Here is a 23,656-nt window from a genome sequence, read left to right on the forward strand (position 1 = left end):
AACAGTCCATCTAAAGCTAACTATGCCTGCTTTCCACTCTCACTGTTGCCCTCTAATTCAAGCTCTTGCCACTTCTTGCTCAGACAGCTACCTTGATCTCCTTAAGTGTGCCCTTCCTCTGCCATTGGATTTGCGTTCCTGGAGAGCAGGATTTGTGTTTCGTTTGTTATGTCCCCATAGTGCCTGGCTTGGTTAGGTCTTTTGCATGATGTGGATGCTTAGTACATATTAACTGAATGACATTCCTACATATAAGGTTTGAGAATTGTGTGTGGGGTTTTTTTAATCTTAAAACTGAGTTTGTATTGCTTCTACCTTCTACTTTTCTTAGTTGGAACAACATTCTATTCTTTCATCTGTGTGAGAAAATGAAGTTAATGACCTATTAATGGGACTTATATTTTAGTTTTTCCTAGTGTTGGGATATCTGGCTTTTTCATACAGCAAATATTTATTGGGTATATACTATATACCAAGTGCTGTGTTATATACCTGTGGGAGATATAATGAAGCAATGATATATAGTCTTGGTCTTCAAGTTGATCACAGTCTGAGAAGGTGAGAGCAAGACACACCGAAAAAAAAAAAGTATATTGTATAGTATAGTAACTCTGAGTGAATATATGCATAAAGAACAGAACATATAAAGGGTGACCAGTTGTCTTTGAGTAGGACAGAGAAGATAACTTGTAGAGGCAATGTTTGTTCATACTGTTCTATCAAGATAGCTTAAAGGCATGGTGGCCTGTGAGTCTGGAAATGTAGGCTGTAGAGAGTATACAGCTGGAAAAGGAGTGTGGAATTTTTTCAATAGGCACTGGGTGAGACTGAAGGTTTTTATAAATAGGTGAGCACCATAATTAGATTTGTACTTTAGAAAGATGATTTTGTGGTAGTATAGAGCATGGATCAGAAAGGCAGCTTGAAGTTTTATTTCAATCCTCATAAGCTTAGTTGTGGGCCTCCTTAGGTCCCAGGTGCTTTGATGGACACAGTGGAGGTGAAGGACAGTTCCTGTCCTTGAGGGGCTTATAACCTAGCTGTGGAGACAGACGCAAACAGTTTTATTATAATGTGATAAATACTGTAACTGAGATATATCTAGGGTGCTGTGGAAGTTCAGAAAAAGGTACCCTGCTCAGCCTAAGGCTTGAGGTTTCCTGGAGGAGATGATGCCCAGGCTGTCTTGAAGGATGAATAGACATTAACCAGCTAGGTAGGAGAGGCTCTTCTGGAGATGATTCCTAGGTTTGGGCTTGCTTGACTAAGTGGATCATAGTGCCACTGACTCAAATGGGGAATACAGAGGGAAGAGCCAATTGATTTGGAGGGAAAAGGTGATGAGTTTAAATTTGGACATAAGGAGTTCGAGATGCCTGTAGGACATTCCCAGTGCATATGCCCCTCAGTCAGCCTGACTCTTTGCAGCAGTCAAAGGAAGACCTAACTAGAGAATGTGAGAACAGGTTCAGAAGCCATTCGAGAGGCAGAAAAGGTCTTGGCATCCAGTTGCATATTTGTACAAAAGAGAAAGGTATAGTTGGTTGTGACTTGTGTTTCATTAGATTCTTAGTGTAATCAAGACATATATTGACCAGTTTTCCAGTAAGTAGTCAAACTGTTAGGAATTTAACTATTATTGAAATCTTACTGTGTGCAGGCACTATTTTGATTGTTTTACATGTACTAACTGATTTCATCCTCACAGCAATGCTGTGAATTATGTTCATTTTATAGATAACGAAGCCAAGGTACAGAGTAACTTGCTAAAATTACACAGTGGAAATTAGGGGAGCTGGGATTTGAATCAAAACAGTTTGGTTCCAGTCTGCTCTTTTAAGTACTACAAACTATTCTGCCTGTGAGTAGAGGTAATTTGGTAGGGAAATTTTTTTATGACCATAAAACCAGTTCCTTTTAAACTTTGACACCTATTTCCAGAGGAATATAATTTTTGTTATATGTTGTTCTGTATTTTGCATTCTGCAGCAAGATTTCTTACGTGGCTTTAATAGGTGGGCAGTGCCCCCCCCCAGTGTCCAAAGAAGTGTTCTTATTGCAACAGATATTTTATTTTCTTCATTGCATCTCTTTGACTGGGGATCAAACCTGCAACCTTGGTGTATGGGGATGATGCTCTAACCAACTGAGCTACCCAGCCAGGACCATTATAATTTTATTTTTAATTTTTTACACTTATGTCCTTAACGTGGATTTACTTAAGTTCAATATATCACATATAAAGTTGAATGGAGTTTAGAAAATACCCAATTATTATTTCCTTCCAAAAAAGAGAAGAAATAATACTGGAAAAAATTGTGTCCCAGACTAAGAAGAATTTAATTTAGCACCTTCTCTTTCTTCTTATTATGAGCTGAAATACAGTTTAAAAGTAAAAACTAATCATATGTAGGCCATCAAGGAAATCTCAACAAATCCCCAAGGACGGAAACCAGACAGTATATGTAACCTGACCATGTGGAAATAAACTAGAATTCAGTATGTAACAGAAAGATAACTAGAAAATCCCCAAACATTTGAAAATTAAATAACACATTTAATACTTTGTAAATATTTGAGAAAAGATTAATAAAATCAATAAACTTAAGGGTAGATGGATCAAGAATATAAGAGAAAAAAATACAAATTACTAATATCAGGAATGAAAAAGGAGACATCACTATGGACCAATGTATTGAAGAAAAAAATCACAATGGAAAATTAGAAAATATTTTGAATTGAATGATGATGAAATTTGAATGATAATGAAAAAAATGAGATACCAAACTTGTGACAGCGAAAGCAGTTCTTATAGGAGATAGTTTCAAATGAATCTATTAGTAAAGAAGATCAACAACCAGTGCTCTAAGTTTATATTTTAAGAAGCTAGAAAAAGGAAACCAAATTAAACACAAAATTAAAGGAGCAAAATAATAAATGTAAGCAAAGATAAATAAAAAAGAAAACAAATGAACAGAGAAAAATCAATGAAGCCAAAAATTGATTCTTTGAAAAGATTAATAAATTTGATAAATCCCTAGCAAGACTGATGAGGAAGAAAAGAGAAAAAGCACAAATTACCAATATTAGGAATAAAAAAGAGGATGTTCCTATTGATCCTGAAGATATTTAAGCAATTGTAAGAGGATATTATTTGTAAACTAAGTCACATGGACAAATTCCTTGAAATACTAAAAACTAGATTCAGTATCTAAACTACTATTTGAAATTTATGGTAGAACATTATGTGTTAAAATGGAAGGTGTTCCAATTCCTCCTTTACAATTAAGTTCTAGTCTCTTACGTAAGAGTAAATTATTATATGTGCACTTACTATAAGGATCCCAATATGCTCAAGTCCCAGTGTTTTTTCTTTGTAGGCTTGTTATGCTGCCTCTGCGGTTGGATATCTGACAGGCAGGTAAACTAAAGTATATGTTTTACTTCAATTTCTTTTAAAGGCTGTCTTAACCAGAGGTTCCTAAGAAAATACTTATAAATGTAAAATGACAAACTGAATTATATGAAGATACCTTTTTCCTTGATGTTTTAAGCTTAGAATGTCGTTTAGGGTAAAGCATTCAAGTTCAGTTTTAAAAATTTGGGCAGAACACTACATTTCTGAATTACTTTCTGTCAAAGATCAATTGACATATTTACGTTTTAAGAAAAAATGTAAAAACCACGTTTTTTTCATTCAAAAATGTACTCAGCAATCAAAATGTTGCTTCTGTATGCAGTCATCATGATTTAGCTAAATATAGGGTGTTCCCCAAAAATGTATACACCCTTAACAGCTGATAGCTCAATTGATGTTTCTTTCTTGTCAGATTTAACCCATTGGAATTAATAATTATTCAAAGTGTGTACACATTTTTTTGGACACCCTGTATAATAGGAGCAAACTATGAAGAGATTAGTGAGATACAATGTGAAGATGGTAGTTACCTTATTTCTTGCAAGAAGACTAATATCTTTGTCTTTTTTTCCCTTCCTTTGAAGTCCAAGAAGGTTACTATGTTTCACCCTAAGTGATATGAATGAAGTATTGTATTTGACCTGCTTTTAATAAAATAAATTGTTTTGCTTTTAGGCCGGGAGTATGCCTTGTTGTTTCTGGCCCAGGTCTCCTGCACGCCTTGGGTGGTATGGCAAATGCAAACATGAACTGTTGGTAATTAGATTGTTATTATTGAAAACATTTTCTTAAAGAGGTCAATGCATGATTTTACCTGGTGGAGCAACTGCTGATCTGGGGTGGGAAGACTTGGAATCAAGTGCTTAAGAGAATTGTTTAGTAAAAAAATAAGAAGAGTATTAGGAAGAAAATTTTAAAACTATCGGTAATTCCTGTACCTAGAGATAAACACTGAATGCACACACATATACAGATGTGTGCAAAAAGTAAGTTTCCAGTTGTTCGTATGGAAAAAGACATGCAGGTTATGAATATTACAATAGCTTTATTAACTCAAAAGAATGTCTCAGTGGCAAAAAAACCCTACTTTTGCTCACTCCTGTATATGTATATCTGTTTTGTATTTGAATGTGTGTGAAAGATCCCAGATCAGTATACAAGAATGTAATTAATTCTTCATCTTTTGTTACATAATTAGCAAGACAATTGAAATTCTCGTATTTATTGAGTTTGTTTTATAAGCCGCTTAGTGCTTACTCTTTGATCTTGTCCTAAACCCCATCTCTGATACTTTACCAATAAGGTCATGTTAAAGAGGGTTATCTTTTCATCAGTTCACAAAGTGTTTAATCTCCCTCTTGGGAAGGACATTGTTTTCTTTCTTGCCCTGTTTCTTATAGTTATATCTACCCTTTCTTCCTCCCTTTCTCTTTCTTATTTACTTTTGGGTCTGATATTTTTGAGTAACTTTAGCTTTGTTATATTGTCTTTTTTTCCTTCTTGAACAATAAGAATGTTATTGCTGAGGAATTGCTCTCATTCTGCCGTTTTCAAGTAGACTCACTTAGGAAAGTGACAGATTTTCTCCTCTTAATCCCAAGAATAATAGGAAGGGCATAAAGATTTACTGTACGTCGCCACACCTAGAGGTTTAGCATAGCATCCAAAAGGGGTGGAGGAGAGGGGCATGGAGGAAAAAAATTAACTATAAATTTCAGATTTTTCTGAAATTGAGGAAGCGTTCTCTGACATCAGGTTTTTTCCTAATTTTTAAAAAATCTACAGTTTTTAAGGGAAAATGAAATTCTCATTCGATCTATTTTTTTTAATATTCATTGAGTGTTTATTATTCATTGGCCCCTCTGCTGAATATTTTACAAGTTGATGTAATTTGTAATTCTCTTTTAAAAATGAATATTTCAGGCCCTTGATTGTGATTGGTGGTTCCTCTGAAAGAAGTCAGGAAACAATGGGAGCCTTCCAGGAGTTTCCTCAGGTACCCAACTCTAAGATTTTCCTCTAGAGTTTAGTAGCATAATTATACACTACTAAGATTTATGGAGGAGAATACTGTATGTCAACTATAAATTTTAAATAAATAAATGCAAGCCCGGCCGGGCGTGGCTCAGCGGTTGAGCGTCGACCTGGGATCCAGGCGATCAGGGTTCGATTCCCGGTCAGGGCACATGCCCAGCTTGTGGGCTCGATCAATGACTCTCTCATCATTGATGTTTCTATCTCTCTCTCTCCCTTTCCTTCCCTCTCTCTGGAATCAATAAAGATATTTTAAAAAAAAAAAAAAAAAAAAGATTTATGGAGAAGAAATAAAAAGTCCTGTCTACAAAATAAACAATTAAAATGAAAGAGAGTTACCTAAGGTAATTTAAAGGTAAAATTCCTGAACTATAAGACAATTTCAGTGTGGATATTAAGAAAGTTTAGACTCTGCTAGGAGCAGTCTTCTGAGAAATACACCTTTTGGTCAGGCTTTTAAACTCTAAAAATATGTTCTTCAAAGAATCAAAATAAGACAGGAATGAAAATGATTTTGGACCATGCCTCTCAGACTTTGGGGAAGTAAAACACTGAGAGGAAAAATCCTATTCAAAATGACTACTAGTAGACTTTGGACAAGTTCATTTTTATCTGGGAGGCTAAAGGAAAGTTTTTGAAAATTTTTAAAAACTTGAAAGAATTTGTCAGCGAATGCTACAGTTTTAAGAATAATTGTAGAAAGCAAATAGGTGAAAGTGAAAGATAATTAACACTTAAAATATGGATATATTTGAGCATTTACAGCACAGAGTTAAAACTATTAGGTCAAGTGTGTTGGTAAATCAGGAATCATTGTGAGAATTTCAAAATATCAACATATAATTTCGTGTATGATTGAAACTAATCATATACAACTAATTGTATACAACTAATGAAAATGTGCCCGGCCGGGTGTGGCTCAGTGGTTGAGCATCGGCCTAGGATCCAGGCGATTGGGGTTTGATTCCCGGTCAGGGCACATGCCCGGGTTGTGGGCTCGATCAATGACTCTCTCATCATTGATGTTTCTATCTCTGTCTCTCCCTCTCCTTTCCTCTCTCTGAAATCAATAAAGATATATTTTAAAAAAAGAAAGAAAAGAAAATGTTATATTTGAGGATAATGTCCATTACAAATATTTTTCCCAAAAGGAAAATAATGAAGTTTATTAGATACAATTAAAAGTTGGAATAGAAAGATCCAACTATCTTCTTGTGGAAATACTTAAAACTAAATGACATGACTATGAACAGACAGAAAATTGGGAAGTAATCTTAATCCTATCATGCTTGTGGGAATAAAATTACCAGTTGTTCCATATATTTCATACCAAAAAGTATCAAAAGAAACAGTTTCTATGTAATGCTTCAAAGTACATTAAACAGTGAAAAATTAACACTACTGAATTTACATGACCCCAAAAATATACCAATAAAATATTTTACAGGAAAACTGTCAGAAATGTAAGAATATATTATTATTGTACTGAGATGTAACAGAGGAAGTTGTGTATTCCGGGCTGTGGAATTTCTGGTTCCAAGGATATACTCATTTTAATTTTTATAAGACATTGTCAAGTTCCCTTCCCATTTATACTCTCACCAGCAGTGAGTGCCTGTTTTTCTGTGTTGTGCTGGATGCTTTGTATTATCTAAGTTTTTCATTTTTGCCAATCTGAGAAATGAAAATGGTGTCTTCTTTTGATTTGTTTCCTGAATCATACTGAGGCAGAAATTTGATTGTGCTTTAAATAGGCTTTTAAGAAACAGTCTAGAAAATGCATTTCTCCATCTTGCCTCAGAACACAATAGAAAGTAATGACTTAACATTTTGTCTTCCTTCAGAAGAGTAATATGATCTGTGAGCTGAATTTTAAGTGATTTTATTTTTGCATATAGGTTGAAGCTTGTAGGTTATATAGCAAATTCTCTGTCCGGCCAAGCAGCGTAGAAGCTATTCCATCTGTTATCGAGAAGGTACAGTATTTCATTACAAGCCCTCTGAGTCAACTGGTTTTTCTCAGTTGTTCATATCTGTGTCACTTTTATTCTGAATTGAGTGAGTAACAATTTGGAACATATTCAGATAGTTAAAAATGATACTGTGAGAGAGCTGTATACATTTTAATGTCCACTGCCATTATATTTAATTATAGAAACAGATAAAATAAGTCATTTTGAAGAAAAGGTTTCTCCTGTACTTTAGTTTTTAAAATTGCTTTTAATTATGGAAAAGTAAAAAGAAAGATATAATGGAACCCTGAGTGCCTTTTTCTCTTATGCTTTTGCAAAAGATTGTTTTTGGAAATTAGTACTAATGCATATAAAACCTTTTCTTAGCTGATTAAACAGCATAGTATAATTTTAGTTAACCAACTAAATAAATTTATATGTGAAGTTACATATGAGCTTTTTCAAAACCATGTGTTATAGAAATCATTTGACACATGTTAGAACATCACAATTTCTGAAAACTGCCAAGTCAGGATTAGGAAGCAGGTGAAAGTGCATGTTATGAAGACTTGACTGGCAGAGCCTAGTGGATAATTTCTAAGACTAAAGTAGGATAGAATGTGAATTTTAAAGCTCTAAGTGAGTAGGTACTTTCTTATCTCCTTTTAAACAAAAATCTCTTAAAATACACTTGACCCTTGAACAACACGGGTTTGAACTGCACTGGTTTACTTGTATGTGCATTTTTTTCAATAAATACATACAGTGCTGTAAATGTATTTTCTCTTTCTTATGATTTTCCCAAGGACATTTTTTCTAGCTTACTTTATTGAAGAATACAATATGTAATATATATACCATGCAAAATATGGGTCAATTGACTGTTTATGTTATTGATAAGGTCAAAAGTAGGCTATTTAGTAGTTAAGTTTTGGGAGACTCAAAAATTATACTTTTTTATTACATGGGGGATTGGTGCCCCAACCCCTGCATTGTTTAAGGGTCAACTGTATATAGAAATAATAGAGGGTACTTCAAATTTAATTAAAAGTTTACTTCTCCAACTAAGGATGTCCAGAAAAATTAAAACTGTTTATTTTACAATTTTAAGTTTTCTTTGAGTGGAATATGATAATAAGGATTGAGAGTTTTAAAACATTTTCTTCTATTTGTAATAAATTTAGGCTGTGAGAAGCAGTATTTATGGTCGTCCAGGTGCTTGCTATGTTGACATACCTGCAGATTTTGTGAACCTGCAAGTGAATGTGAATTCTATAAAGTGAGTAATAGTTATGCTAGATTTTTTTCTTAAATGTGTTATTATAATGCTTACCTTTAATAAAATTTACTGAGCAGTTTATAAGTTAATCTTCATTTGTCTTAATTTTTGACGATTTAGTAAATAAACTGAATCCTAGCCAAAGGGTTTCTCTGAATTAAAATGGTATTATTTAGTAATTATTTTGGGGTTTAATTACTAAATCAAATACTTAGAGCTTCCTGAATTCCTCATTTGAAATTATTCTTTCAGTACCCATAGATAATACATTCTCATTAATGTAGTATGACTTTCGAATCTTTATAGTGTGAACCAAGAGATGAGGAGACTGTTGAAAATTATTAGAACTCAACATAAAAATTCTTAGTCTGTCTCAGTGGATTTAAAAATATTCCAACACCAGATGGGTATTCCTTAAATAAACACTGAGTAAACAGTCAGGATAAGAAACATTTTTCATTGGTATCTAAGTCACCCCTGGTAAGGATGTGACCTTGGGTTAATGCATCACCCTGGGGACCACGTAGTACATTCCTGCTATCATGAGCCAAGTGGCCCTCTAGAGACTGCAGAGAGAAAATGGGTATTTCTGTATACTCACTATTCCAAGGAGTGGTTTCTATTGGAGTCAGAGCAAAAGGACATCTGTTCTGCATAATACCTGAATATGATACTCAAAATACAATTCTGTAAAGATCTGAATATTTGGTATTATAATGCCCAATTTTTGAACAATATGGTGTTTATTAATTAGAATAAATGAAATACAACACTGAGGACTTGGTGTCCAGAAATACTTAGCTATACAGTTTTAATATTTCTTTTACTTATGCATATTGTGGTACTAAAATATTGACTTACCCAGTGAGTGAAAATATAGTGAGGTAGCTCAAAGCATGGACTTTGGCGACAGAATGACCTAGGTCAGTCCAGTCTCTGACCCATGCCCTGGCCCTCCACAAGTTAGTTACTTCTGAATTTTCCCCCCAGTGGTGAAATGAAGATAATGGTAATACTTAACCTCATTGTTTTGAAATTTAAATGAGAATAAATGGCACATAATAGGTATTAAATATTAGCTTTTAGTATGTTTTTTACCATTACTACAACAGCAGTTACTACTACAATGTAAAGCCATTAACACAAATTTCTTGTCAATGAAGTTACTCATTTGACTATTAGATGATACTAGTGAATAACTGTTAATTTACTATATGTGATAAGGATATTATGGTTACGTAGGAGAAAGTGTATCTTTTAGAGCTGTTTTAAGAAGTTTTTAATTTACTTTAAAATGGTCAAGGAAAAAAAATTCTTGCATGCTTGTGTGTGTACGTGTGAAGCAAATGTGGTAAAATGATATTAGTTACTGTATCTACATGGTGGGAATATGGAATTTATTGTATTTTTTCTACCTTTTATATATTTTATATTTTCACAATAAATTTGAAAGTTCGTCTCTTTTAATTAACATAGCTCTTTATTTCCAGGTACGTGGAGTGCTGCTTGCCACCTCCAGTTAGTATGGCAGAAATTTCTGCCATACAGAAGGCAGCATCTGTCATCAGAAATGCCAAACAGCCCCTTCTTATCATCGGGAAAGGTAGCAGTGGATGAAACTCTAAATCTTGCTAGGCTTTCAAAAGAATGCTGATTCTGTTTAGCAGTTGTCTTCATTATTAACAGCTACTCTAATGTTTGAAATTAGAATAAGAGTTCTCTTCATCCAATATAGTATTTATTAGTTTTGAAATCATAGAATAGTTCTAGATTGCCCGTTCTTGCTTGTCCTTTTTGAGGGAATATCACGTATTGCATTTCTTTGGTTTTATGAGTAAAATACATCTTTTTCCTATTATAAAAAATTTTGGAAAAATCCAAAAGATTAGAAAGAAATCCCTTCATCCAAGAGAAACCATTTTAAACAAGTAGTACTTTTCTATTGCTTTTGGCATATATATTTCATTATATTGTGATCATACTACATAGACAGTTTTATATTCTACTTAATTCACTTAGCAACATTTTTTTCATGGTCTTAATTTTTCCCCCCTAAATTTAATTTTTAATGTCTACTCATGTATATAGTAAGACTTTACTGGCAAATATTTAAATCTTTGCCAGTTTCTGTTTGTTGAGAATAGCTGTGACAAACATGTTTGTGCTTAAAGCTTTTTCCATATTTAGGATATAAGACAGAGTCCCAGAAAGAAATTAAGTTAAAAGGTAGTCATATTTTAAGGCTTTTGGTGCATATTGTCAAATTGCTTTCTTCCAAGATATTGTACCAATTTATACTCCTTTCGGCAATTTATTATAGTATCCATTCTATGTTCTAGAACTGAGGAGGCTGTGAGTCACTTATGACCATGTGAGTCAGTTGTCAATTACTAAGGGACTAACTACATAGAAACTAAAAATTGTTTTAATGGAAATGATGGACAAAAGAAAAAAACTGAAGTCAGAGCTGAGTTGAACGCAGCTATACGATGTATTAGCTCTCTGCTCTTGGCAAACAACTGCTTTGAGTCTCAAGTACCTCCCTTGTAAAGAAGAGATATTAACTACCTCAGCAGTAGTGTTATAACTAAATAACACAATAAGTAGAAAGAGTTTAGCGGCTGCTAGTTTTCATTCTTTCTTTAACCAGTATTTAGTGAGCAGTTATAAGGTAGGGAGTACAGACGTTTTTGAGGTGTACGGAGAAATAATGGTCCCCTTACCTGTAGATAGTTAGACCTGGTACCAAATTAGTGCAGTATATTCTTAAGTGGTGTGTATGGAAAAGTGAGATGGATTCTCAAGGGAAGCAGCAATTTGCTCATGTAGCTAGTTGTGGGCGGAATACTCAGAAGAGATGACACTGAGGTTACGCCTTCCAAAAATGTGCAATAGGTCACTTAGTGGGCAAAGGGCCAAGGCAGTTTGGGAAGAGAGAACTGGGTGGGCAGAGATACTGCGGTAAGAAGGAGACTACACGGAAACTTTCTGGATGAGAAAAAGGAGCGACTTTTCATTCTACATGTATGAGAAAAGGTTTGTCTAAGGCAGTTTCATGAGGCAACATTATATTGAATCTGGATGTACACCACACTCTTTGCTGGGATTCAGTAGAAAACTAAATTCTGAATATGGAATAATATTTTACTAGCCCTGAGAAAGAGTCTAAAACTAAAGAGCTAAAAAGAGATATAGTGGCCTCGATGACATCGGAAATGAAATCATCCCTCTTATTCTAACAGTGAGGTGTCTCGAGTGTCATCGAAACAGGGCATCCGGTTATTCTGCAGGCACAAACTGTAAACATACAAATATGCGACCCACTTGGGTCAGCCCTGTTGCAGTCACAACACTGAGTCTATGAAGAGATCTACAGAGCTTTAGAAACATATGCCCCTTGTTAGAATTTCCATGCCTACTCGAGGACGTCGCAGCCCAGGTTAGCTGGTGGCAGAGAGCAACGTGTGAGGTTAGACAGAGCCTGCCCCTGGGAGGGCAGAGTCCTTCCTTGCCTACGTGAGCCTACCAGTAAAGAGTATGTTCAGGGAATTGTGATTAGTAATTCAGCAGAACTGTAGCATAGAACGGGCAATTGAGAGCAGCAAGAGACGTGAGATGCAACTTTTGTTATGAGGTAGCATCCTTTAGAAATATTGAGAATATTAGTGGAGGAGAAACTAGGACTATTGCTTTTTTTAAAAAAAATCCTCCATGAGGATATGTTTCTATTGATTTTAGAGAGATTAAGGGAGCAGGAGAGGAAAGGAAGGAGGGGGAGAGAGAAAGAGAAAGAAACATTGATATGAGAAACATTGATTGGTAGCCTCCTGTATGCTCCCCGTCCAGGGGTCGAACCCACAACCTAGGTATGTGCCCTGACCAGGAATCGAACCCATGACCCTTCAGTGCACAGGATGACACTCCATCCAACTGAGTGACACTAGCCAGGGCAGAACTATTGCTTTCTTAAACATTTTTAAATACCAAAGATAGGAACCATAGTCATTTATTTTGAGTTTAAGCCTTATACAAGCAGGAGAATATTTGACAAGTTCTAAAAGGAGTCTCGCCTGGCCAGGCATGGCTCAGCGATTGAGCATCGACGTAAAATCCAGGAGATCAAGGTTCGATTTCCGGTCAGGGCTCATACCCGGGTTGCGGGCCCAGTCGGGGGGCGTGCAGGAGGAACATCATCATTGATGTTTCTCTCTCTCTCTCCCTCTCCCTTCCTCTCTCTGAAATCAATAAAGATATATATTAAAAAAATAATAATAATAAAAGGAGTCTCACATGAACTGTTTTAAGGGTCAGTGTCTGTAGCTTAACTGACTTGTCCAATACATTTGCATTTCTTGTAGGTGCTGCTTATGCCCATGCAGAGGAGGGACTCAGGAAATTGGTGGAGCAATGTAAATTGCCATTTTTGCCCACCCCCATGGGCAAGGGTGTTATCCCTGACAATCATCCAAATTGTGTAGCTGCTGCCCGATCCAGGTGCGTAGCATTCCAGATTTTAAATACAGTGGCTTGGCAGGTTTTAGGCTAATTTAAATTATTATGTGACTTTAATGATCTAGAAGTTCTGAAAGAATCATGTAATTTTAAGCACACTGTTTCTTTTTAGACTTTTTAGCACTTTAAAGAGCCCCTCTATGTAATACATTGTTTTTCTGTGGCTGCTGTCAAATTTTTCTTTATCTTTGGTTTTCAGCAGTTTATGATGTGTCTGGATATGGTTTTCTTTTAGTTTATCCTGTTTGGTGTTTTCTTACCTTCTTGACTCTGTAAATTTGTGTCTTTAACCAGATTTGGACAGATTTTGGTCATTATTTTTTCAAATATTTTTTTCTTCAATCTCTTTTCTCTCTCTTGGAATAATAAAAATATTAGACATGTTGATAGTGTCCCATAGTTTCCTGAATATCTGTTCAGTTCTTTTTAACCCCTTTGTCTCTTTTATATTTTCTATTTCTCTGCTGAAAACGTGTATCTTCCCATGTATTTGAAGAGTATTTTTGTTTACCTTCTGCCCATAGTTATGATAGCTTTTTGAAAGTCTTTGTTTACTAATGCCAACATCTATATCATCACAGAATTAGCATCTATTCATTATCTTTTCTTTTGAGAATTGGTCACGTTTTCCTGGGTGGTTTTGTATTAATTTTGGATTGTAACCTGGAATTTGGAATATTATGTTGTGAGATGCCAGGCTATATTGAAATTTTCTGTAGAATGTTGATTTTTAAAAATTTTTTAAGAAAGCAGCTAGCATGGTTATGTTCAGGCTGCAAGTCCTGTCTTACTTTGGGCAGTAGTTCCAGGGTCACTTCAGTGACAAAGCCTTTGCTATGCAGTTTTGGGTCTGTCTACACATGCACAGCCCAGGGGTTCCCCAGACCTGTGCCAGTTCATATCCAGAATTAGGGATTTCTTTTCTCTGTAGGAAGTAGTCCCCCTCCCCTTCTGATTTCCAGGAATCCCTTTTCCTGGCCCTTGCTGAGGCAAAGTGGCAGAAAGAAAGAACAATAAAAAATAAGGGGGACTGCCCCAATACTCTTCAGACAACAGGGGACTCTTTCAGTTCTTGTTGCCTGAAAAATGATGTTTTTCTTAGAATTTTAGCTGCTTGGGAGCTACCACAGTGCTGCTATGCAATAGGACTGCCCTCAGAGCACAGCTGGGGGAGAGGAGAGGAGAAAAAGAAAATGCTGAGCTTTTCGGAAATCCCTGAGTTGTCAGGCTTACCGAGGTCCCTTTTCCAGATCGTGTAGCCAAAAAGACAAGTTTTCATTGCCTTCCAGTTCTGTAACCGGGGCTGCCCTGGGTCAAAGCCAGGAGATACAAAATGGGGGGAGCAGGGAGAGGAGAACCTTGGAAACTCACCCCTTGTGTGGGCCACTAGTTTGATTCGCCTCCCAGTCCACATACTACTGTTTACTTTTCAGAATCCTCAGGTAGTTGCCTTTTCTATTTTGTTCAAGAGTTTTCTGTTGAAATTAGTAGGAGAGCAAGGCTGTAGTGGGCTTACCCAGTCTGGGCTGGCACTGGACATCTCCTCTTTTTAGATTTTTAAAACACACTTTTTGTTTTAATTAATATATATATTAATTTCTTGAAAGTTATGAAATATTCTCGGTGTACAAACAAGAATAACTTATATGAACACTTATGTAACCACTACTTACTTTTATCAAACATAGCATAATATTAAGTAACATGTCATTGCTTTAGGGTTCTATTTTCTTAAGAAACAAAAAATTACAGATTTACCTCTAGTCCTTTATGCGTATTTTTCGTGATCCCATTCCCTCTCTTCCTCTCCACAGTTTACCACTATTATGCATTTGGTATGTTTTATATTGTCATGCATGCACTAAAATTAATTTTGAGGAGTTTTAAAATGTAATGTTTGCTGGGCAACCTTTAATTGTTGCTCACTTAATGCTATCTTAGTAGAGTATATCTTTTTTATACTAGTATACATAGTACAGAAATAAAATTAATTCTCACACTAAGCTTTTAAAAAATATATACTTTTACTTGGGTTGAACTGAAATTTCTTTGTTCCAGCGGAATTTTAAGGAGATAATTTTTTTTTTTTAAAATATATCTTTGTTGATTTCAGAGCGAGAGATAGAAACATCAATGATGAGAGAGTCATTGATCAGCTGGCCCGCAACCCGGGCATGTGCCCTGACCGGGAACCGAACCCCTATCACCTGGATCCTAGGTCGATGCTCAACCGCTGAGCCAAGCCCTGCTGGGCTTAAGGAGATAATTTTAATGACATTAATAGTGTAAAAAAGATTACAAGAGGCTATAATTAATTGAATCAACAATTTCAACAGTTTTAGATATCTATAAGCAGATCTGTTTAAATTGGGTCCACAGGACCAGTACAGTGTAGGAAGATAGCTTTTTTGCGTATATACTTGAAATAATAAAAAATGGCTATACCACCAAAGAAGACAAAAGCAAAACAGCCAGATGCTCTATGGCAAAAGATAGGAAAAAAGGGAAATAGCCAAGAAGCAGAAAAGAAGTTAAAAACACACACAACCCACAGCAATTATAAGTTCTGCTGAAAAAGGCAGAAACATTTAGGTTGGATCACTAATGATAACAGTTATGCGCATTATAAGAACCACGTCTGAAACAAAATAAAAATAAGCAAAAGTGTATCAGGTAAACAAAAAAGAAAGCAAGGGTGGCTGTGTTAATATCTGTGTGGATATCAAAATAAAAATAACTTAAAAATTAGAAGTTATATGACAAAAATAAGATTTATAAAACTATTGGAAATATTCTTGGTATAATATTTTCTGAAAGCAATTCGGGAATGTGAATCAGTCATCTTAAAAATATATGCTTCTAGGAATCAATATGAAGTGCGTATTAAGATGTAAGCATGAAGATTTGCAACCCAGTACTATTAATAACAAAGAAAACATCCAGCAATCTAGAAAAGGTTTAAGAAATTTAGTATATGTGCTCAGCAAAACATGTAACCTTTAATCATATTTAAGAAGAACTTAATGACAAAGGAAACCATTTGTATAAGCAAAAGTACACGGGACAGTATTAGATAAGCTCAACTATGTATGACTATACTTGCATAGAAAAACAGACTAAATGGAAATAATGCCAGGATGTTAATAGTAGCTTGTAAGTTTACAGTATTATTGGGTGCTTTTGTTTTTTCTTTATAATTTTCCTGCTTTTTCCAGATTATCTACAGTATACTTGTATTAATTTTTCTAATGATAAAAAAGTAATAAATAAGTATAGATACAGTCCTACAGTAATATTTTTCTACTTATTTCATCTTTTATATTACTATTTAAATAGAATGGCCTCATAGATTATTTTAGATTGAAAGGTCAAATTTACCATAGAAGTTGATTCTGAAGACTAATGTAAGTTCCACACTATTTAGATTTTTCCAAATACTTTAGAAACTAATTTTAGAATAATTCAGTTAACAAATACAGATACTTTTTTAGTCATATCAGATTTTTCTTTTTAATAGGGCTTTGCAACTCGCTGATGTAATCGTGTTATTTGGTGCCAGATTAAATTGGATATTGCATTTTGGACTGCCTCCAAGATATCAGCCAGGTGTGAAGTTTATCCAGGTACTCAGAGAAGAGAGATTGAAAATCAGAGCTATTTGTAGTTTATTGCTCTCCCTTTCAGCCATCATAGGCTCTGCTCTATTCGTGGCTTTTATAAAGAACCATTTCTCTTTTTACAAACATAGAATTTTATAAATTGTCTAACATAATTATAGGTACCAAAGCAAGGTGCCTTTTCAAGCCTATGAAACAATGTACCGCTTCACTTCTACCCAGAAAAACTTTCAAAGTCAAGTTTTAAATAGTTTGAAAAAGCATAATTTGCCCCTTCTTCATAGTTCAGTTATATTTAAAAGTAGACAAAAAAGTTGAAATAGGATGGTAGATTAGAACAAAACATTCAGCATTGTTAGGGATTGAGTTGCTCTTTTAGATACCCAAACTTTCAAACACCCTTTGGTTAGAAATCTCTGAACAACCCTGCTTTTACCTGTGTCATTAAACAGTGTTTAGGATATACTCTGACCTCCTTTTGATGACTCTTACGTCATGGTGACCCTCTTTATAAGCTAGTTTCCTTGCTGGTGTGGAGAGTACTACCCACACAGTGGCATGCAAACCTGTTCACCCTACACAGATTGTGTATGGTATCTGGTGATCCAGCTGCCGTTGCTATCTTATTTACCTTTTACTTATGGAGGCAGCTTCTATTTTTAATTTTTTTAATATATTTTTATTGATTTCAGAGAGGAAGGAAGAGGGAGAGAGAGAGATAGAAACATCAGTGATGAGAGAGTTATTGATCCGATGCCTCCCGCATGCCCCCTGCTGGGAATCGAGCCCACAACCTGGGTATGTGCCCTGACCCAGAATCAAACCCTGAACTCCTGGATCCTAGGCCTATGCTCAACTGCTGAGCTGTGCCCGGCCGGGCCGGAGGCAGCTTCTAATAGTCCATCTCCCCCTAGGGCCACTGAGAAACAAAACCACAAACGAACAAGATTTGGGTTATACCTGGAAAATGCTGCCACTTCTTTGATTTCCCCTCTTGGTTGCAAAATAAAATGTATGTATGCCCTTTGGGGTGGCTAAATTACTCCTTCTGACAAGCTATTTTTACTTGGCCATGGCCATCCAGAAATGGAGCTTCTGAGTAAAAGGGAAGTAATCCTGCCACGGGCTAGGAGTGATTCTTTTCTATTTTTTAAAAAATATTTTAACTGATTTTTAGAGGAAGGGAGGAGAGAGAGAAACATGGATGTCAGAGCACAACATGGATTGTCTGCCTCCTGCACACCCCCTACTAGGGGTCGCGCTCACAACCCTGGCATGTGCCCTGAATGGGAATCAAACTGGCACCCTTTGGATATGGGACAATGCCCTACCCACGGAGCCACACCGGCCAGCACCCTAGGAGTGATTCTTAAAATGTTCCTGGACCAGCAGCCTCAGCACCACCAGGGAAGCCGGTTAGAAATACCCATTTTGAGGCCTCACCCCAGACCTATTGAGATCAGAAACTCTGAGGTGGATTCTTGCAATTTATAGTTTAACAAGCCTACCAGGTGATTCTGATACATATATGCTAAAATTTAAGAACGGCTCTAAATAGGAATTCCACTCTAATTAAGTAGAACTTTATTGTTGACTAGATTGAAAACTATAATTGATCAAGTCAAATGTATTCCTATGGGTGTACGGGAACAATACCAAAATTTAGAGTAGAACTGAGGGAAATGATGAGGTTTCTCTACTAGCTACAATGCTTGCGTAGTTCATGGATTTTTACTTCTGTTAAGGAACTTCTTGAACATCAAATCTTATTTATCATGCTACGTGCAGGGGTTGGCAAAAGTAGGTTTACAGTTGTTCATAAGGAAAAAAACATGCAGGTGATGATTATTACAGTAGCTTTATTAACTCAAAAGACTGTCACAGCAGCACAGTGCTCCGAGATACAATCTCATAATTGCTCACATTTCCGGCCTCCACTATTTACACATGCTTATAGTCTACTTGCTACACTCAAGCACACTTTGGCACAGGGTTCTTACCTACTTTGACCCACCCCTGTATACATAGTTCGTGTATTCAGCCTTAATTGATTTCTTAAACAATTAAAGAATAAACACAGCTTACTCCTCAATCTTGTCTCTGTAGGTTGACATCTGTGCAGAAGAATTAGGCAATAATGTAAGACCTGCTGTGACTTTGCTAGGAGATATAAATGCTGTCACTAAACAGGTAAGTGCTTTTGCCTGGGTTTTAATTTATGTGGATTGGCCTTTAGAAAATAGTCAGTTCTTTAAAATGTTTCAATCTTGATTTACTTGATGACAGATCTGATAGTATCTATTTTAAACAAAATTTATGATGGGGATCCCTAGGTATTTGGGGCTGTCGGCCTTCCTATAAGGATTTTCCGGAGGGGGTGACTTTCCTTCTAGTGCCAAAGACCCAAGGAGGGCTTAATAGCCCCAGCCAGTGGGGTGGGGGGGAGAGGTGGCACTTCACTGTGCATATGGGAATCCTAACATCTGACTGAAGTCTGCACTGACCCAAACAAAAGCTTTCCATGCCACCTGTTTATCTTCTATCAATTGTGTGCTACCTAGAGGAAAAACAAAGGGTATGAGTGATGTGAAGAGCAGTCAGTATAGCAGTATTGTCTTTAAGAAGAGATTTGTATGTTACTGTGATTTAAGTTTATTTTCAAGAAGAAAAAAAAACTGTTTGTGGTTTTTTAGCTTTTAGAACAATTTGACCAAACACCGTGGCAGTATCCTCCAGAGAGTCGCTGGTGGCAGACTCTGAGAGAAAAAATGAAGAGCAATGAAGCTGCATCCAAGGTAATCCTGAACCCACTGAAACTCAAGAATGCTTTAGGGTCATGGCTCAGTTCTGTCATAACATGGCACGTGCATTCCTAAAAATCACCACGCTATGCAAAATCATTCAGTAGAAAACACTGGCCTCATTGGGGAAAAGGGGTTAAGGTTACAACTCTCAAGAAGTTTGTGAAACATTAAGATAGGAACCTAACAAAAATAGTGGCAAAGTCTGTCACAGTTGTGTGTGTGTGTGTGTGTGTGTATGTGTGTGTGTAGGGTGTCCCCTCCAAAAATGTATATTCACTTTAACAGCTGATAGTGCAGTTTGGAAAATGAAATGTAATTTAATATAAGCACTGCTTTTATAATTATTCGAAGTGTTTGTATACATTTTTTGGGACACTGTATTTCTAAAAAAAAGTAAATTAAAAAAAATATATTTTATTTATCACAATAAATATGGCACTTTACCTTGAGAAAGACCTGAAGTTTCTAGTGGAAGTAGGCATCAGAAGGGTTACAGCCTGTGAGTTACTGTGGTGGAAGGTGGGTGGACTGACTTTGGACAGAAAGTTGTAAGAGCCTGTGTGGGTAGGTGTGGCTTACTGTCCTCAGTTTGACCTTAACACCAAATTATAAGTAAGGCCTTTTGGAGCCTTGACTCCTGAGGCATGTTGGGTTATGTTTTTCTACCTTTAAGATATAAGTCCTTCAAGGCATGCATTTATAATAGATAGATGTTTCATGAAAATTGAAATTTTGATCTAATGTACAGCCTTCATTTCTTTTTAAATCTCAGCTTTATTGAGATATGACTGACATATAAAGCTGTGAGATATTTAAAGGTATATAAATATCATGGTGATATAACATACATGTTATGAAAGGATTTTTCCCATCTAGATAATTAACACATCCGCCCCTCACTTGTCTTTTTTTTGGTGAGAACATTTGTAGCCTTCTTAATGCAGTTTGTTTTTACTGGAAATTCCTTTGTGACTTCCTTATCTGCACTTGTGGCTTTGCCTGATAGCTGAAGGCTTTGGAAATTGTAATGTGTGAAGCCATCCACTACTAGCATTAAAATGAGCCACTTCTGCAGGATTTGGTGTTTTCTCTTTAAAGTCTTTGTATGTAGGTAGTGTTTTCTCTTTGTGAGAAAGGTTGTTCCTGATTTTTTTCACTGTTTTGTATATTTCTATGCATCTTGGTTCAGCTGGGTGTAGTTCTCTGTGTCCATGTGGTGTATCTCACTGATGGAATCATACGTGAGCAAATACGAAATTTGAATTATGCTCATATTGTTTCCTAATTTATCAGTCATCTCATTTTCAAAGAATTGATTATACATGATTCTGTCTTTCATTTGAATTTTAATCAGTGACTGTTTCTCCTATCAAGAGCCAGTCTCACTTCTGTTTCCTTAATGGTATCATGATTAATTCCTTCTTTTCCCTAGGAATCACCTTAGTTTAAAATGGAAGAAAGTTGCCTCTCTTCTGTGGAGCAGGAGTATAGCAGGGTCCCTCATCCTCCTTGAGTATAATCTCCAGTGGACCAAAGTAGCACAGGTGAAGAGGCAGTGCTGGGACCAGATGGGACTGTTGCTGCTAAAGCCCTACGTGGCTTTCTCTCAGCTCAGAGACACTTTAGAATAGTGGGGAAAACGTATCCCCTTTACTCTCCAGTGCTTGTGAGGAAGAACCAGATTTTCTAAAATCCTGACTTCATTTTTATTTAAACTTAGGGTCATATTTCTGATGAAAATAGTCTAGAATAAAATTTTCACTTTTTCTGAGGCAGAGTTTCCCTAAAAGTGCTTAAAGAGGACTGTTTAGTTTTATTTAACCTAGTGTTTCCAGTTACTTGTACTATAGGACTTCTCAGTCTTTTATATGCTAATTTGCATTGTGGCTCTTCTGGAAGAGAGATATTCCCTGGCTTATTTGATTGTGTCCCTAACTGGGATGGTGGGACACATTTTTCTTAGTATGCCTACCAGGATCCTACTCTTGCTTCTCACAGTGGCCATTGGTCGCCATTTGGGAACTTTGTAGCCTGCAGTTGTTCATTTATTTTCAAATAAGTTTTATAGTAGCTTATTGACAGTGTGTATTTTCATTATATCTCAATTTAATTTGACTATATTTCCCTCTAATATTTTAGGAATTAGCTTCCAAAAAATCCCTGCCTATGAATTATTACACAGTATTCTACCACGTTCAAGAACAACTACCCAGAGACTGTATTATAGTAAGTGAAGGAGCAAATACTATGGATATTGGGCGCACTGTGCTTCAAAACTTCCTTCCTCGTCACAGGTAAAGCTTCCAAAAAAGAAATCATAGTGAATTATAATGTGTTAAATTTGAAACTTCATTAGTGCAGATTTCAAAACATGTGAGAATCATACATATCCAGTGTATAAGGACATACAGTGGTGCCTCGGTTTTTGAATGTGATCCGTTCCAGAAGACTGTTCGAGTTCAGAAACTTTTGAAACCCGAGGGATCAGTAGCTGACAGCTGGGCCTCAGGATCTTGCCCTCAACCAAAGCCATGTGGCATGTTCATCTTCCAAGGCGTGTTTGAAAACTGAAGCATTTACCTCCAGATTTACAGTGTTCGAAAACCGAGGTACCACTGTAGTTAGTAAAATTATTCTTAAGTGAGGTTGTATAGAGTTTTTATGCTGGTGTGTCCTCAAGATCATGCGATAATTTATGTGGTCAGAGTTCTAAGGATACAGTCACAGTCTTATGAGCAATCATGAGTGACTTTTTCCTCTTATTCTGCTGATCTCTGACAAATTAGTTCCTCACAGTCTAAAACTTGATATTAAAGAGAATGTTTTCACTGTTCTGTATTTTTCCATATATTGTGTGAATATGCCTAGATTTATGCCAGCCTCGCCATCTGTGACCCACCCTGGAGGGTTTCATTCGCTTTATTCTCCAATAGGCTTGATGCTGGCACTTTTGGAACAATGGGAGTCGGTTTGGGATTTGCCATTGCAGCTGCTGTAGTGGCTAAAGATAGAAACCCAGGACAGCGGGTCATCTGTGTGGAAGGAGACAGTGCCTTTGGGTTTTCTGGCCTGGAAGTAGAAACCATCTGCAGGTAAACAGCATCCTGAATCAGAACATTTCTTTCTCCAAAATATGAAAAAATTATACATGAGACCCACTCGCCTAACAAATGCTTATCAAGCATTGATCACATCCCGGTGCCCTGTGCACAGCATTGTATAGATACTAGTATAAATAACCCCAGGGTCTTTCTCCTCCAGGACAGCATGCTTATGACCTCTTTACTGCATGCCCAAATCCTGCAAAACTATGGGGAGTGGAGGTCACTGAAAAAAAGTTCTGTCCCGAGAAAAGCTTGTTTTCTGCAAGGATACAGCAGAACTTGGTTCTTAAGAGCATGGCTTCTGGGTCAGATGACCTGAATTTAAATACTGCAGAGCTAACTGACTTGGGTTAAGTCACTTAACCAAGCTTCAGTCTCCTCTGGAATAGGAACAGGAATAGTAATTATTCCTACCTTTGAGGCCAGTTATGAGGAACAAATGGGATGATCTAGGTAAAGCTTGAGGAGACTGCTCAGAGAAGTGAGCTACTCAGGTTATTTTTATAGTTGTGAAGATTCATAGAGAAACTCACAAATTGTAGATCTTACTATAGAAGTATGGGGATTTTTTTCCTCCCCGAATATTTAAGCTAGGAAAACAATTCTATTTTTAGCCAGAGCTCCTTTTAGGGCTTTTGTAAATCATGCTTTGTGATTTTCAAAGTGTTGGTATATAAAACTTTCCAGATCAGAGGGAAAGTGTGTGCCTGTTAAAGTATCTGTATTTACAACCAAATAATGTTCATCTAAAACGTGATTTATGGGGAAGTCAGCCTTCTAGAGAGTGAAGTAAAACCATTCCCTTTGAGAGTGGAGAGCCTGTAGTTACCACAGTTCTGTTACATAACAGTATGCAGGTTAGTTTTGTTTTTATACCTGGTTTCAGAAATTATGTCTGTAGAAAATAAAGCCCATAGTCTTTTTTCAGTCATTAGT

At 36.2% G+C, this 23,656-nt stretch overlaps 1 protein-coding gene across 2 annotated transcripts in view; it reads left to right on the forward strand.

The window, feature by feature from the left end:
- Positions 1-23,656, forward strand: part of HACL1 (2-hydroxyacyl-CoA lyase 1) — a 32,924-nt gene that overhangs the window by 1,189 nt on the left and 8,079 nt on the right. The window contains exons 3-14 of one of the 2 annotated variants that reach the window (XM_016219726.2): positions 3,381-3,421; positions 4,094-4,174; positions 5,342-5,414; positions 7,351-7,428; positions 8,589-8,683; positions 10,174-10,286; positions 13,042-13,177; positions 16,710-16,818; positions 18,919-19,002; positions 19,506-19,607; positions 21,756-21,910; positions 22,550-22,708. In XM_016219726.2, the coding sequence (XP_016075212.2) occupies positions 3,381-3,421; positions 4,094-4,174; positions 5,342-5,414; positions 7,351-7,428; positions 8,589-8,683; positions 10,174-10,286; positions 13,042-13,177; positions 16,710-16,818; positions 18,919-19,002; positions 19,506-19,607; positions 21,756-21,910; positions 22,550-22,708 (1,226 nt within the window). The remainder of the gene's footprint in view (positions 1-3,380; positions 3,422-4,093; positions 4,175-5,341; positions 5,415-7,350; positions 7,429-8,588; positions 8,684-10,173; positions 10,287-13,041; positions 13,178-16,709; positions 16,819-18,918; positions 19,003-19,505; positions 19,608-21,755; positions 21,911-22,549; positions 22,709-23,656) is intronic. The other variant, XM_087824928.1, reaches the window with a different exon arrangement.

Source organism: Miniopterus natalensis, chromosome 15 (genome assembly GCF_054644295.1).
Source record: "Miniopterus natalensis isolate mMinNat1 chromosome 15, mMinNat1.hap1, whole genome shotgun sequence".
NCBI lineage: Eukaryota > Metazoa > Chordata > Mammalia > Chiroptera > Miniopteridae > Miniopterus > Miniopterus natalensis.